General features: G+C 43.9%; 1 protein-coding gene across 3 annotated transcripts in view; it reads left to right on the forward strand.

Moving 5' to 3' along the window:
* The window catches only part of SPEG (striated muscle enriched protein kinase), a 148130-nt gene that overhangs the window by 59110 nt on the left and 72890 nt on the right, over window positions 1-16130 (forward strand). Inside the window, exons 3-5 of one of the 3 annotated variants that reach the window (XM_048485697.1) lie at window positions 4391-4420; window positions 9323-9412; window positions 13301-13643. In XM_048485697.1, the coding sequence (XP_048341654.1) occupies window positions 4391-4420; window positions 9323-9412; window positions 13301-13643 (463 nt within the window). The remainder of the gene's footprint in view (window positions 1-4390; window positions 4421-9322; window positions 9413-13300; window positions 13644-16130) is intronic. The other 2 variants (XM_048485695.1, XM_048485696.1) reach the window with 2 other exon arrangements.

The raw sequence follows: 16130 nt of genomic DNA on the forward strand, positions 1-16130 counted from the left end.
AGTGAAAGAAAACCAGTCTTTTGGGTAATATTGTAATTATACTGAAGAAAGTCAAATGAGAAGATAATCTGTGTACTATGCAATTGGCTGTGCATTTTTTCTTGAAATATGATGTTTCTGGGATGAAGAGGGAGAAAACAAAGGTGCAAATATCGTAGAAGCTTAGGATGAAATCCTCTCGCAAGAACAATTCTGTATCCAGTGGCTTAATGATTTCAAAACCTGTCCAGTTCCCTCAGAACAGGGTGAATTTGTGTCAGATATAAAGAGGCTAAACATAAGACTGTGGGAAACGCTACTCCAGAACTAGTATGAAGCCCTAGTGACCACTGTCAGTTTCCTGTGGGTGAACAACACCAGACAATAGCATGTGCAGAACATAGATATATAGATTCAGTACAAAACCAAACAATCACAGTATGCTTATTTCAAAACAACAAAAATTCAGGAGCTTCACATATTCACACAAATCATGGCTCTATAATCAATAACAACTCAATCCAAAGCTCATGTAGTCAAATAGCTATGACTCCTCTGCCAGTGTAATACTGTATAGGCTAACCAGAATAGTTGCTTTTTATATATGAGTTTACTGACTATAAAGGGACAGTTACATAGAGATAAAATGAGAAATCCTTTCTTTCCTGTTACACATCTACATTGCTGTATGTTTGGTTACATCTTGGTACCTATCTGTCTCATGGTGATGTCGTGTCTGCTTAAACAAAGAAACAAAGTTAACTTTATAACTTCAGATGTTCGTGCTCACTAGTGTGTAAGCAATGGCTAACTGACTGACCAATAGCTAATCAATAGATCAGGTCGTAAACAGTGACTTCAGCAACTCATTTACATACAAACAGTTAACCATTTTATAACCGAGTTGTGACAAACGCTTGCAAAATCCCAACAGGAATTCCATAAGAATAAATCAAATTCAGTTTCCCTCTCAAACTACTCAAAGGCATCGAGTGACAAACTCACTCTGTAGCCCAGCAAGACTTACACATTACTCCTTACTGATATGCACTAAAAAACAGTTTCTTTACACCTTGCTGGGGTTGCAGCTTTCTAATAAAATCAAATTAAAAATAAGGTTAATGTTATTGTTTGAAGGTAGGAGTTTAATGCTCTCTTATCTGACTCAAAATCTGTTTACCTCCAGGGACAGATTTTCTTATCCATCTCGCTCGGTCCTCTGTCTCATTAGCTGGTCTCCCTCGGAGTGATTCCGCAGCACTACGCTGGCAGAGGAGTCAAAGCTATTTGACTTCATGAGCTTTTGAAGCACATCACAGAAGACAATTGCGACTGCTAACTTTCAAGAATGGAGAAACATCATCTATTTTTATGAAAAGTGTTTGTTATATTCAGTGAATGTTGGTGTAAACTGTTGTGATTTAAAGACACACTGCAAATAAATTCACATGTGTAAAGCTCAGATAGGGGAGCAACTGCTTCTGACCATATGCAACTCGTCACAAGCACATATGAAAAGCATGATTTGAATAGCTTTGATATTGTTGGCATTTTATCTATTTGATTTTGGATTGAATTGATTTTGATTACAGAGCCATGATTTGTGTGCATTTGTGAAGCTCCTGAATTGTGTTGTTTTGAAACAAGCATGCTGTGATTGTTTTGAACTGAATCAATATAACTGTGGCCAGCATAAGCTAGTGTCTGGTGTTTGCTCACACACAGGAAATTGTCAGTGGTCACTAAATGCCATACTACTTCTGGAGTAGCGTTTCCCATGATCTTATGTTTAGTCGCTTTGCATTTGACACAAATTCACCCTGTTCTGAGGGAACTGGACAGGTTTTGATTTATTCATTTTTCTAGATAGACAAAAATCAGTAAGCCACTGGTTGAAAAATTGTTCTCGTGGTAGATTATTTATTTTCATCTCCTCATTTAATAGTCAAGCTGGATTTATAATGCAGTCCTAAACCAAGTTATGCCCTTCAAAATCTATTGAAGTCAGTTGTCTGGAAATAATTAAAACCTTTTTAGGACTACATTGTTAATGTCATTTTATATATGAAGGCAATGAGTGCTGTATTTAGGTTTTTTAATTGATTGGTTTTTATTAGTCAAAATTTAAGTGAAAAATGGAACACGAAAATGGCTGATCCAAGTGAAAAATTAGCAGTCTTAATAACTGGGTTAACATGAGAATGCTGTTAATATGCAAAAGTAAGATGAAAAAGCCCCAAGCAATTATATAACACTGACATTAAAGTATTAGCATCAAGTTGAGAAAATAAGAAAATCAAGTTAAAACTCATTTACTATATAAACATGAAGAAGTTCTCAGTAAGCTATATCATATATAATAAAACTATTAAGATAGAATTGGGTACATGGTATAAGAAACCATATAATTATATAATAAAATTAATATCCTAGCCCTCTGGCTGTTTTTGATTCCAATATTCTTTACATAACTCCAGTTTTTTTCCAAATGTTTGTATGTCCTTTGACTTTCTCATGCCCAAGTCACACAACTTCTGTGGCAGAACTTTCTGCTCTGACCTGCAGGGCCTATTCCACAGTGCCCACCAATTTTTTTCCAACAGCTTTTCCCCCTCTCTGTTCAGCTGCCACCACCAGCTGGCCTTTGTAGGAATTGCCCACTGGGAGGGCGAAGGACTCCCAACTTTCATTCTAAGGCCTAGCGGCGCCTCTGTGTTTCCCACTATCTAGCATCAGGTTATCATGGGGTCAATGTGCTGCCTTGTTCACTACTGCGAGAGGTCAACTGACTAACCCTCCCCTTCCTCCTGGTGCTTTAAAAATACCGTGTCCAGATGGTGGAAGTCTGTGTGGTACAGAGAACTACTACTATAAAAAGTTATAAAGTATTGATTTAAAAGCATATGTTCACAAGCGTATTCTCAGCACAGTACCAGATAGAGCATAGGATTCAAAAGAAAAGGGTAATATGCAATTCCTTTGACCCTCCTTTTATGCATGCCCAAGCAGATATTAAATATAAAGCAGTGTCCTTAGAAAATTACAGATGTTCTGTGGGGTTTCCATTACCTAGCAGGCTCTTTCCAGTGTGCATGTCAACAAATGGCAATGGCTGCTTTCTAGAGAACTCAGTTAAGAGTCCTGTGTGCCTTGACAGCATCGGCACAAGCCCCTCATCTTTGCTCCTAGGAGTTTTATCATTCCTCTTTCTTCTCGTACTGATTAGGTCAGATCAGCCTGGAGAAGCTTTTCCTGAAGTCTCCAGGGGATTTTTCCTCAAGTCTTTCTAGCACCTAATTCCTTCAAAATCTCTGTCCCTGCTAGATACTGGGTGTTTTCCCACTTACCAATAGCTGTGCACTACTGTAGGCAAGTAGCCCGGGGTCCCCCGGCACTCCCCACTACAGGGGCGGCGATAACGCAGCCGCCCCAACGCTGCCGCTGTTGCACCCCCTCAGTGAGCGTCATTCCTGGCATTCTTCCAAACGGCGCCTTTTGATGACCCCACACAGAGCGCGGGGTCGTGGGGAAGCCCAGGCGCGCACCAGAAATGATGCGCACTGAGAGCAGCACGCGGAATAGCGTGGTCGTGGCAAATGCGAAAACGCCCACTGTCTGGGTGGGGACATGGGAGCTGGACCATCCCATTGTCTCTAGTTAGGCCTATTAGCATTTCTAAAATGGTGGCTGAGTTGAGGCTGCAAAGCAAATGAATTGACTTCTCCCCTCTGACCTGTACTCAACCGAGAGGAATTGTCTTTAAATGTAGGTCCCAGTTTTGCTCTGTTAAACCTCCAAAGAAAAATGGACTTTTCCTACAACTTCTTTAACTCCTCTGCCACCAGTTCAGTTTCTTCCAGTCAACGCTATACTCCATATAGCCCACCCCCCAAAGTTATTTTTTGGAGTTCAGCCACATTGTGTGCAGCTTGGTGCTTAATCTGCGGAATTGTGTACTATGGGGAAGGCACCAAAGGTGACTGGTGTAGAAGGGGAAGCAGTGATAGTCTTGAGTGAAGTTCTGTCAAAAATACTCACTGATTATTGGAAAACTGTCTTGTCACAGCCCACCTAGCCTTTGGCTCTCAGGCTCATTGGCTTCACTGGTTTGTTTTGTTCAGAGTTAGCCTGATTGCCATATCTCTCCTCCTGCCCTGAACCTTATGGCTTCAGTAGCAGTATTTGTGCATCTTCTGCTCCTTGGGTCTTCCCTTGTCATGTGGGTGTGTCACACCCTCACTCTCCTCCATAAGTACACATACACCATCCCAAAGCATTCTGGGCCTTATAGGACAGATACTTCTCCTTCCCCAGTATCATATTTTTGGATATTCATGGGTCTGGATTGGTTTGGACAGTAACACTTTGTTGACGTGTGTCTCTCTCTCTTGCTGCCCCTATGGAAGCGAAGTTTTCCGCTCCTGCAGAAAGCAAAGTTACGGTAGGAATAATGCTGGCTTATGTCTCTTTTCCCTGTTTCTGTCTATTCGTCATCCCACCTCCATGTTCACCAATTCTTCCCATTGTTATAGTCTTGTTTCTGTCTTATGTGCCATAACCTTCACCTGTAGTCATTATCTACTAGCAGTGTTACCTGTGCAACCTTTTGGGGTGGAGTGGTAAAGGGAGGTTTCTGCATATGAAAATGTGATCACATGGTATGGCAATTTCCCCTTTCCCACAACTCCCCTGCACAAGTTTACGATGGAAACCATTTTTATCTCCTGGTAATAACCAGATGATTTTGTTGCGAACCATTGGCAAAAATGACTCAGTTGTGGACATGTTTTTCCTAGCTTATGAGTTTCAGCAAAGAAACAGTGAAAGAGAAGCTGCTTAACATTTTCTTTTCTAAACAACTTTTCTGTTCAAAATTGTTCCTCAAGCTGTTTTAATTTGAGAGGGGAGGAGTCTTCTGGAAGACATAGTATGGATACACCTTCTCCCATATGAACCTACTAGTCTACTCTTGGAGGCCTTGCTTCAGGTCCCCATGCCATCAGAAGCCAGATGAGTGGCAACCAAGAAAAGGCCTGCTTGGTTATGGTACCAAAACTCTGAAACTCCTGCCCCAGGGAGGTTCATTTGTCTGCCTCTATGGGCAGTTCCGCACAGTGCAAATATCTTGGGTCAAGCAAGGTTAATATCCCGGTTTGGCCAAGAAGTTCGCACAGTTCCTAGTTCTAAAGCGGGTTTGTCCTATGATATTTCCCTCATCCCAGGTTTTAAAAAACCAGCTAAAATCGCTCTTTTCCCAAGATCCCGTATTTAAACCACTTCCGTGCAAACACCATGGGAGCAAAACCAATTTATTTTTCCCACCCTGCCGCCTGATTTCCCCACCCACCCCACCAGACATCATGTCAGTTTCATTTCTGCTGAGCCGCCGACCGGCGTGGCAGCCCGCCTTTTCCAAAACATTCCCCAAGCAAGTTTTCTGTCCTCTGACAGCCCTTCCAGGAGCCAGGCAAGCGAGCCCATGCAGGAAAACATGAGCGCTCGCCCTGTCCCTGCTCACTCTTGCCAAGCCACAGCCCAGCAAGCCTAGCCCCACAGCTCCAGGGTCACATTCCCAACAGGATCCTGGGGGGGAGGGGCAGGGAAGCACCTGTCTGGCCAGATGCTCTCAAGTAGTCCATGACAGCCCCCCAAACCATTCAAATGTTATTTGGTATATTATGGGGGGAGGTGAGTGTCTCGTGCTGTGGTTTCTTGCACACCTTTAAATGTGATTGGGATACAGTGCTCTGCCCAGTATTGGTCAAAAGTTTTTTACTTTGTATAGCACAACATGCTTGCCGTGTTGCTCAGTGCGCCGGCTCCTTTCCAAAGCTAGAGAAAAGAGGGTGGAATGTCCTGCTTTGTTCTTCTGCGGTTGCTATGGATCTGCCAATCAGAAGCATTGCCTTTGGGGAGGGAAGAGCCAATCAGAATGCAGCACACCGAGGGTGTTCAAACATGCATGCTGCATCTGCGTTGTAAAAACAAAAAAAGTCAGGCTCATGCAAAAGAAATCAGAGTATTTCCTCCCAGGCCGTTTCCGCACGGCCTCCATTCGTCCCCACGCCGCCAAGAGTTCTGGCGGCGTGGGGGCGGAAGCCCGTTCGCATGCAAGCATGCGAACGGGCCAAGCAGAGGCCGACAGACGGCAGGCAGTTCCGCACGGAGCTGCCTCTTCTCCCTTCTGCGCCCCACTCACGATGTCCTCGTCGTCGTCTGCTGGCGTTCAGCCCGCCACGCTGCCCTCCGACCCTGGAGGTCGGAGGACAGTGTGGGCGGGCTGGGCGACGCCCAGCAGACGTCGACGAGGACATCGTGAGTGGGGCGCAGAAGGGAGACAGCGTCTTCCCGGCGGCGCGGTGCGAACCGCGCCGCCGGGAAGACGCTTCCTCCCCAACAACAATCCTTTAAAGGGTTGTTGTTTAGGGCGGCCTGAGGCCGCCCTGGGGGGAGGGAAGCGGAGTCAGGTCGCCGCTGCTGCGTGAACGGCGGCCTGGGGGCGGCGTTTTTAGCGCCTCCAGGCCATCGTTAATGGGCCGTGCAGAAACGGCCCCAGTCTTTAACTCGATACCTTCACAGAAACAGGCACCCTGCAAAGGGAGAAACCAGGATAAAATAGACCCAGATTTTTAAATACCGAATGTAACCCAGTATAATTATGCTGTGCAGAATTGACCTAGTGGTGTCTTTTGCAAGTTGGACTTTTTAAATTTTGTTTGGCATACTCCCAATAACTGTTATTGACCTCCTGCCTAGTTTTTGGTACTGTGTCTGTTTATATGTTTTATTTAATTATCATATATATATCCTGAGAACCCTATCTGGGTGGAAAGATAGCATAGAAATTGGTTGTTGTTTGTTTAAAAAGACACTGTGAATTGCTTGCAACTCACTTTGCATGCTTATTTCACTGGCCTTTTCTCAATCTGCTGAGTCCTTCCCAGCCATCCTTTCCCATCATCTGTCTTCTTCTGTCACCTGAGAATGTTCTAGCTGCACTTGCTTTCACATCAGGAACAATTCCCCATGGCTGTTCTCTTGCTGTTGCTACTACCTTTGCATTCACAGAGACAAGTAAACTTCTGCATGGTGATATTCTCTGCGGTATTTCCTCACATTTGCTACTTCCACTGCCTCTGCAACTAGTGGTGTGCTCTTTGCTGGGGGGTTTTAAAATCAACAGTAGGTATATTGCTATATGGTTAGGACCCTATTAATTATATACCCACTGCTGGAAAAAATAGCTGGCAAAAATCTTGCTGGTTATTGGGAAGAGTGAGGGAGGGAAAATTGTGCCAGATGTTGGTGAAGAGCTGTGACAGTCTGCATGTGGCTGTCTATACTTATCCCAAACCTGCTTTGAATAGGGTGTTTTTGTGTGTGGGGGAGGGGGCCTAAGCAGGTTTGGGAAAACTGCAGCAGAGCCAGGGGAAACCTGGAAGGTGAATGACTGCATGACAATGTTGTGAAGAAGCCCCAAAAGAATCTCTGCAGTTTGGGGGCAAATGTAGATCAAGAATGGAACGAAGAATCTTCTCTGAGTTCTGGAGTGAACTCTAGTGGAAGGCAATTACTGCAGCTGCCAGAAAAACTGCATGAAGTTGCCTTTTTTAAAAAGGCAAGATCCCCCCTGCCAGAAAGGGGTGGACTCTTCAAAGCACTACAGTTCATTCAGTCTCAGATGGTCTCTCAAGCTTGGATGCAGAAAAAAACAAGACTGGTTTCTATTATTAACCTGTCCTTCCTTGAGGATGTTCAATGGCCCTTCTTTGTCCTTCCTACACCTATAGATCATGACTTCACTAAATGTCACTGAGATTACTGTTGTACCGAGAGGCAAATTACATGTTGCACACAGTTGCACAATCCCTTCCACGTAAATGAAGTCAGGAGTAGAAGAAGGGCAGGTGGAGAATGCTGAAGTCTTGCCCAGCTGCCTGTCCTCTCATTGCCCCTCTCCAAGCTGCAGTGGAAAATATATATAGGTCTCTGAATTCACCCATTTTCTCTTTCCTCTAGATAAAAAGTGGGGGGAGTTGAAGGAATTTTGAGCTGAGAAATTACTAATGTAGAAAGGGTTTAGCACTTTTCCTTATCCATTTGTCCTCATTCAAAGATTCTGTATATGAAAACAGGAGGAAAGCCGTACACAGTTACACAGAATGTATGTTTTTTATCCTGATGCCCACTTTGCCCTTGCAAAGTGTCCTCAGAATAAAGCTCGAGAGAATGGTTTGCTTAATACTTCACCTGGCACATACACATGTGCATCCTGCCACCTGTGTTTCAGACTTTCCCTGCAACCCAGCTCTGGAACAATATGGGGATAAAGGCAAGTGTGGGGAAGAAACTTCAGGTGAGAAGGTGACTAGCAGGGGAAGCGTTAAACCCTTTCCTTCTTCCCACTCTTTTGCCTTTTGGAAACCACTTTCTTCTGAGGATATTTTGCACAAAAAAAGGGGGCCTCGGCCTTCCTTACACATGGCTCCAATGTGTCTGTAGTTATTTCTGTGTCCCAAGCAGCCCAAGATACAGTACATGGTAGGCTGTTAGTTTAGCAGGCTGTTGAAAGCTACTGTGCAAGCATATCTTTGGATCTGTAAGGCACTGGGTAAGCTGCAGATTTTCTTGACCACAACTGAGATAACTCTATTTACCATTTGTGCCTTTCTTTGACCATGAGGGATTCCAGGCTACTGGTGTTGGATATGCTTTTAAATTAGGAGAGCTGTAAAGGGATCTGAAAACTCTGCCCCTCCCTTATGTAAACAATAGGTCTGACTCCTGGACTGTCCCAGTCTGAGGCCGGCTTGTACAACCACATCTCTGCCTCAGCTGTGTATCTTACCCAATTTTGTGTGTATCTTTGTTTTTTGAGAAGCAGTGCCTGTCATGTTGAGAAGTGCCCCTCGTTCACTGCTTGCCTGCTGAGGCTTCCATCTCAGTGGACTGGCCCTTTTCCCTGATATTCCCTAGCACAGAGGTTCAAAATCCTATATTGGTTTCTTGAAATAAGCTTGGTAATCATGAAAGCAGAGAGTGTGATTAAATATAAGCGTTCTCATGATTTATCACCTCTGGCCTCTTGAGTCAGCTGTTGATTTAACAGTGTAGATCAGCTACTTATCTGCACAGCTGTGAGGGCTGGAAAAATATGTTTTTAATTATGAAAGTTGAATTCTCCAAGATTCTCCTCAGGACCCATAAATTACATTGGGTCTCTCTGTGGCTCTTCCATGCGTTTGTGTTGAATGAGCATGGGCAGATCTTAAGGGGAGGATCTGGGCTGCGATGCTTTCAACAAGGCCCCTCTCTTCAGCTTTCTCTTCTCTCTCTCTTTCAGACTCGGAGACGGGAGAGGATGATGCCAGCAGCACACAGGTGACCCAACGCAGCCATCTTCAGGATGAGACAGCCTATAGCTCCCCTACAGGTGAGCCAAAGTCTGGCAGGGGGTGGAGGGTCTGGCAAAGTTTTGCAATCATTTTAGTCCAAATACACTTCCCATGATGCCCTGGTGGTCCTGCCTCATAATGGCCTCATAATAGGGTTGGTAGCTCTGGATTGGAAAATACTTGGGAATTTTGAGTATGGAGCCTGGAGAGACCTCAGCAATTTATGAAATGCGCCCTCCAAAGCAGCTATTTTCTCCAGGGGAGTTAACCTCCTGCGTTTCTGTGACATCCTCCCCATCTTGACAGGCATCCTGTTGGCTCTCTCCCTGCCCCCCGTTATGATCATGAGGAAAAAGGACGGGGAAAAACAGAGGGAGACAAAAAAGGTTTTCAACCAGTCTAAACTCTCCCTGGAGCACTCTAGGGGAGAGTGCACTGCACACGTACAACAGGTAGACACCTGGCCCTGTTGGCACTATGCCACTGGGTTTCCTGCTGTTTCTTGCCATGCACCCAAGGCAGCTCCTACTGCAGCAGCTGTTGGGGCTGCTCCTGGATGTGCCCTCACCTGCCAGCCCACTTGTTGGGAAGGTTCTCTGCTGCTTCTGTTCTCTGACCTGGGCTGAGCGGAGAAGCCTGGCGGCAGTGGTCCCCAGGGCAGTGCTAGGCATGATGGACTGGCAAGGCAGTTGCAGGAGTGGCGCCAGGCACCTTGGGTCAAAGAGCCAGCTTCTCTGCCTGTGCAGTTTCTTGGGGCAGGTCAGTACAAACTGGAGCTTGGGCTGGATATTGTGCAAAGGGGTAGCCAAGGCTCCTCTAGTCAAATGGCACTCAGGGCACATGCCCTGGCTTACCCCATCCTAAATATACCCTTGTTTGGGTGTTCAGCTGTCTTGGAGTGCTGTCCAAAGAGCTCCCCCCACCCAAAACTCCCCAGAATCCTGTTGCCAACAACCATTATTGTAGCACGCAAATGACTGCTCCCTGGAGACCCAGGCAGCTTAATGGAACTCTCTCATGAAAGCCAGCACATATTAACTTATACAGAACATTAATTTAACAAAGAGAGAGAACCTTGCTTTCAGAGAAGGACTCAGCAAAGCATAAAGGTCATTGAGATTCTACAGAAATTAAACTGAAAAACTATAGTCTTTTAACCAGCCTCCCTCCCTCAACTCCCTTAAGTGTGCAGTCACCTTGATGGCCTTAAAATGCCTCCCCCAGAGTGACAAAGCAGATGGACAAAGTGTACTTCAGATCACGCCTCCAAATCAGCAATTAGGTTTTTAAGATGGACCACAGTTTGACGTGAGGTTTGCACAGAACTGAGGCATAAGTGCCTACAAGGGACCAGGCATCCTGAAGATTGATGACAATCTCACAGAGTAATCCTTCTATTGAAAACTAGTTCCCAAAAACCCACCTCATGGTAACATGACCAAACATGTTATCACATAAGTTACTTGCCCCACATTTGATGCTGTTGGGAAGTGTTTTTTCCTGCTTCCTTACAGCATTGTGGTGTGTATTTGCACTTCTTGGGATTCCCGTTTTCCCCCTGTTCTTTCCACATGTTCTGGAAAGATCACAGCAAAGTCTGGATGTCTCTGATGTGAGTGGGAAAGTTTGGACCTGGCTCTGGGGCAGGGTCACATTCTCCCTCAGCATCTGCGTCTGCTTCTCACCAGCAGCCACCTGGGCCTGCAGTGGGACTTCCTTGCTGCCCACACTACCCATGATGTGCCCATCGCTCCCCTCCTCCCCATCTCAGTCTCCCCCCAGTTCCTCAGGCTGCAGACAGGTCTTCCAAGGCCTGCCACCACTCCTGGCTACTCTCTGCTGCCTGCCTGGACTCCCAAGCCTGGCCTGAACTCCTCCAGGGCCTTGGAGTGCTGCAGCCTTTTCGTGCCACAAAAACGCTCTGAGAGAAGCGGGAGCATTGGGGAGGCCACTGGAAAGCAGGAGCAGGGTGAGTAGGTCTAGACCGGCCAGAGGCGCCAGCTCAAGTCCTGACGCGGAGATATGCTTTTTTTCTTTATATCTCCACAGGGGAAAGGGATAAGGACTTCCTTTTTTATATAAAATGAAAGCTGGAAATTCAGAGGATCTGTATAACCTATAATTACTGCAGTATATAGACATTTTGGGAGGAGGGGCATTAAAAACACCAACGCAGCAAAATGTAGTGCCTTTATTTAAAAAAGCAAAAAAAAAGAACCCCTCTTCTTCAATGGGGTGGGGTAGGAAGGAGAGGAAATTGTTTGACGAAGATTAGCGGTGCAATCATCAAAGATTGGGGAGAGAGAGGTGGGAATGGGTGGGACAAAGCAAACTTACAGAAACATTACACATATGGAATAAGGTGATACAGAATCAGTTCCAGGAAAAGATTGGGGCAAAAGTGGTCTCAAAAGAAATTGAAGGGCAGGCGGAAGAACTGGGGTGAAAAACAAAAAAGTGAAAACTAAAAATACAAAACTGTATGCAGAAATTAGTGAATAAACCCAAAGCAATATGGGACTAGAACCACCACCAACAAAAATCCATTCAGGAAAGCCAGGGAATAGTTGGGCCAAATGACATTGCAATGAGAGGTTTCACTCTTGCATCCAGTTAGAGGATGTGAACTAAACACTTTCCAAAGGCTTGCCTCTTTAACCATTCTTCGGGGTTCTCTGGGGTTTACCCATTAAAAGATGAACAACATGTGTGAGGGTCTCATGGTCCAATTTACTGATGCTCTCTTTAAAATTAAAAAATCAGCCAGGGATGGCATGGAATGATATGTCAGGGCTCTTGTGTGGCCAAGTGGGGTTTAACCCATCACAAGCCTTACAAATTTTCCCTACTAAAAATCACTCCAAAACTCTTAGTCATGCTAGTGAAAGGGGATACAATGTGGATATGAGTTTTGTTTTCTCTGACAGAACTCTGACAGTGGAGATGGTGGTAATAAGAAGTGTAGATTTCTATAGGAGAACTGTATGCATATAAGGTACTGAGTCATAGTCAACTTTTAGTGACCCCTAGTTGGGTTTCCTAGGTAAGTGATTAAGCAGAGGTGGCTTGCCATTGCCTTCCTCTGCAGTCTTCCTTGGAGGGCTCCCTTTCAAGAACCGACCCAGCTTAGCTTCCGAGATCGGACTAGACTAGGCTATCCTATACCATTCCACATCTTTGTAGCAGAACCAGAATGCTGGGGGGAAAGTTCTTCCAGTGTTCTGGGCCTGGTCCAGATCAGACTAACCACCAGCTATTTTTTAACAGCACTAAAGAAAACTCTAATAGATCAACAGTGTGATCCTAAGCAGAGTTGCAACCTTCTAAGTTCATTCATAGGCACAATTGCACTCAGGATTGCCAGTCAAGAATCTCCCATGTAACATGTTACTTGTCTCATGAAGACCTACTTCACAAAATCGTTGTGGTTGTTGTTGCTGATATAAATTTCAATAACTGTAAATTATGGATCTTCCCTGTTTCTGCCCACATTCCTGACCTTGTGCCTTCTCTATGGTCTGGTGCCTTCTCTATGGCCTTCATATTGATGGCTGCGTTGCTCAGATCTTTGCCCTTTTTCTTGTCCTTTCCAGCTGATGAAACCACAGTGGAGAGCAAAATCTTTATTCTTAGTATTCAAGAGGTTTCGACATGATATATTTACTGCATGCTCCAGGAAACAGATATTTTACATCCTCCAGAATTAAGCAGTATTTATAAAATTGTGGCGTATTACAGGGTGTTCTGAGAATTGTCCCTCCCTAATGTGAAATACTTGTTATAGCTCCCCTAAACCTACCAATCACAGTTACTTCATTACCCAGCAACATATCTCTCAGTCCTAGTGCACAGCCCTGGCCTGGTATAGGGGGAAGTAGTAGGTTTCAGCCTCCTCAATCAGTCCCTGATTTGTTTCTTTCTGCCAGGGGAGTCGGACACGCTGGTGGATGCCTCCATGAAGACAACTCCGACCTCGGTGCCAGGCCTGTCTCAGAGAGATGAGCACTCCAGTTGGTCAGGGAGCCAGACAACGGTTTTGGAGAAGGATCCAGATGCTGGTCCCACAGTGAGGGGACCCTACCTGCACCCCAGCATTCCAAGGCAAGCACCTGCCGAGGCCCGGCACCTGGGGGTGGAGCCGCTGGTGCGGGCATCACGGGCGGAGCTGATTGGCGTGGCCCCGGGGTCCGAGGACAGCCTGTCTCTGGGGAGCGACCCCTACGGCAGTGCCTTCAGCTTGTACCGGGGCCGTGCCCTCTCCCTGCACGTGTAAGTAGCTGTGGGGCCGTGGAGTGGGTTGCAGGGCCATTGTGCTGGGACCATCATTTCCTTTTACCCCCCTCCAGTCATAATGCCACACTAAATCCTCAACCTCTAAGCCACTGATTCCAGTACACTAATAAATCCCTCCTGAGCTCCTTCATCATAACACCTAAACCCTGACATCATTGCCTTTCGTACTGCTTCCCCTGTGGCAGTATCTTTCCCCACTATCACTTTCACAGCCTTTTCCTGATCATTTTCCTGATTATTGCATTGATGCTGCTTTAGGTAATAAACTATCATAATAGGAAGGTATGTGTCCTTTCCCCAAAGCTGGAATCAAGTCCATCAGCGCAGGGAATACCTTCATTGTAGTGTCTCTCATTTTATGACTTGTTTTCTTCCTTTGACTTTGAGGGGACTCCATGCCATAAGGCAAACAGGAACATTCAGGGCTATGCAGTCCAATCCCAGGCATTGTGCTGAGTATGTAATCATTCCCCCTCACTTTATAAACTGCTTATGGTCCCTGGTGTATCTGTTGTTACAGACGCAATAAGAGCACTAGCATTTTATTCTAGCCTGAACTCTTGTGGTCTGCTGAATTCTCTTGAGCCACATAGTGGTAAAGGCAGGGGCTAGTAAAGGAGTGGCCATGCCAAGAAAGCACCAAAACCCTATAAATTCTGAATCCAAAACAATCCAAGTTTATAATGCATATATAGTATGAGTGCAAGCCAGCCAACGCAAAGCAGGTCTGAGTTCCATTTATTTAATTAAGAAGGTGAAGTGCATCATGCTACACCGTGTATTCCTAAGTAATTGAAAATAATAGAACATAAACATGCTCTGTGTTGGCTGGAGTGTGCCAAATGTACAGTAGCGACATTCATATTTAATTGGAATATGTTGTTCAAGAGGAAATGGCAATTTAATCTTAGATATTTGATTCACAGAAGATGTAAAGTTTCCCAAAGTTTTGAAGACATGGGGAAAGAAGGGTGTTTAAAAAATAAACACTGAAATTGTGAGGGAAATTACAATATTGCAAAAATATGCAATACTTTCCTTTTGAATGTAAACTTATTTACTGATTTGAACAACATCAAATGCTTAATTTATAACCATTAGCATATAAAATTGTGCTATTATTATGGAATTTAAAAGAATCAGTATTGTAGTTCTCTATAAACAAAATTGCACATATACCCAGTTCCTGACAGAGAGTTGTAAACTGCTGTACCCTGTGCTATTGAGCACATGACATGTATCTTATTTTTTGTCATCTGAGAGCTAGGAAAAAATAAACATTGAGAACACATTCTGCAGTAAACCAAAAATATTATTATTTGGACAAAAAGACTTTCATGTAGTTCAATACCCCAGATATTTAGACATCAAGTTAAACTTTATGATATTGAAAGCGCTGAACGTATTGAATTATGGCTTTCTTTCTATTTCTGTCTTCATGTTTTTTAATATGTCATCATATCTCAGATATTCTGTTGTTCTACTTGCTTTCAGAGAAACCGCTTCATGTGGGGAAATCCGCCTAGGTGTTTTTATAACCATCTTTTTCCTGTACTCTTCCCAAACTTTGCCTTTTGATCTCCTTACATAGTGGTCATTAAATCCTTTATGTAGCTTATCCTTCTTATACCATACATATGCATGCCATCTGTATAGCAAATCATGTCCTTCTAAATTCAATAATTCCATATTTCTTAGTAGCATCCATTCTTTAAACCATATCAAAGCCTGATGGTAAAGTTTGAGATTTGACTGTCACATAAATTCTTATTTTTGATTATTGGCTTCTTCCCTCCCACACAAAATGTAGAATATCATTTTTCTAGATCTTACAAAAATTATCTAAGATTATGATAGGTAAAGTATGGAACAAAAAAAATGTCACTGCTATTCTTCCAAATAGAGAGAGTTGTAAGCTGGACCACCTTTTAAAATCTCTTCTTATATTCTTACATATTGGTTCATAATAATTTTGAAACAATAAAGAGTTTTACTTTGTTATAGTAATACTCAAGTATTTACTTTGTTTCTTCTCACCATAACTTATATTCCTACTCAATTCTTCTTCTTGTCTACGGGTCATTTTTAAATATTATTATCTCTGTCTTTTGTTCATTTATTTTCATTCCTATTATCCTACCATATCCATTTTTTTCCTCTTAGCATTTCCAATGAATCTAGTGGTTGTTATAGCATTGCTACAGTAGTGTCTGCAAACAATTTTGTTTTGTATTCTTCATTGTTTACTTTAATCCCCCTAATATTCTTATCTTCTTTTAAATTTACCGCCCAAACCTCTAAAGATAAAATAAACAATAAAGGGGATAAGGAACATCCTTGTTTTGTATCTCTCGCTATCTCAATTGACTGTGATAGTTCTTCATTTACCTTGAGTCTAGCTGACTGAGTTTGTAAATTGCTTCTATCCATGTCTGAATGTTGTCTCCAAACAACTTTGCAACA

This window comes from Sphaerodactylus townsendi, linkage group LG02 (genome assembly GCF_021028975.2).
Source record: "Sphaerodactylus townsendi isolate TG3544 linkage group LG02, MPM_Stown_v2.3, whole genome shotgun sequence".
Lineage (NCBI taxonomy): Eukaryota > Metazoa > Chordata > Lepidosauria > Squamata > Sphaerodactylidae > Sphaerodactylus > Sphaerodactylus townsendi.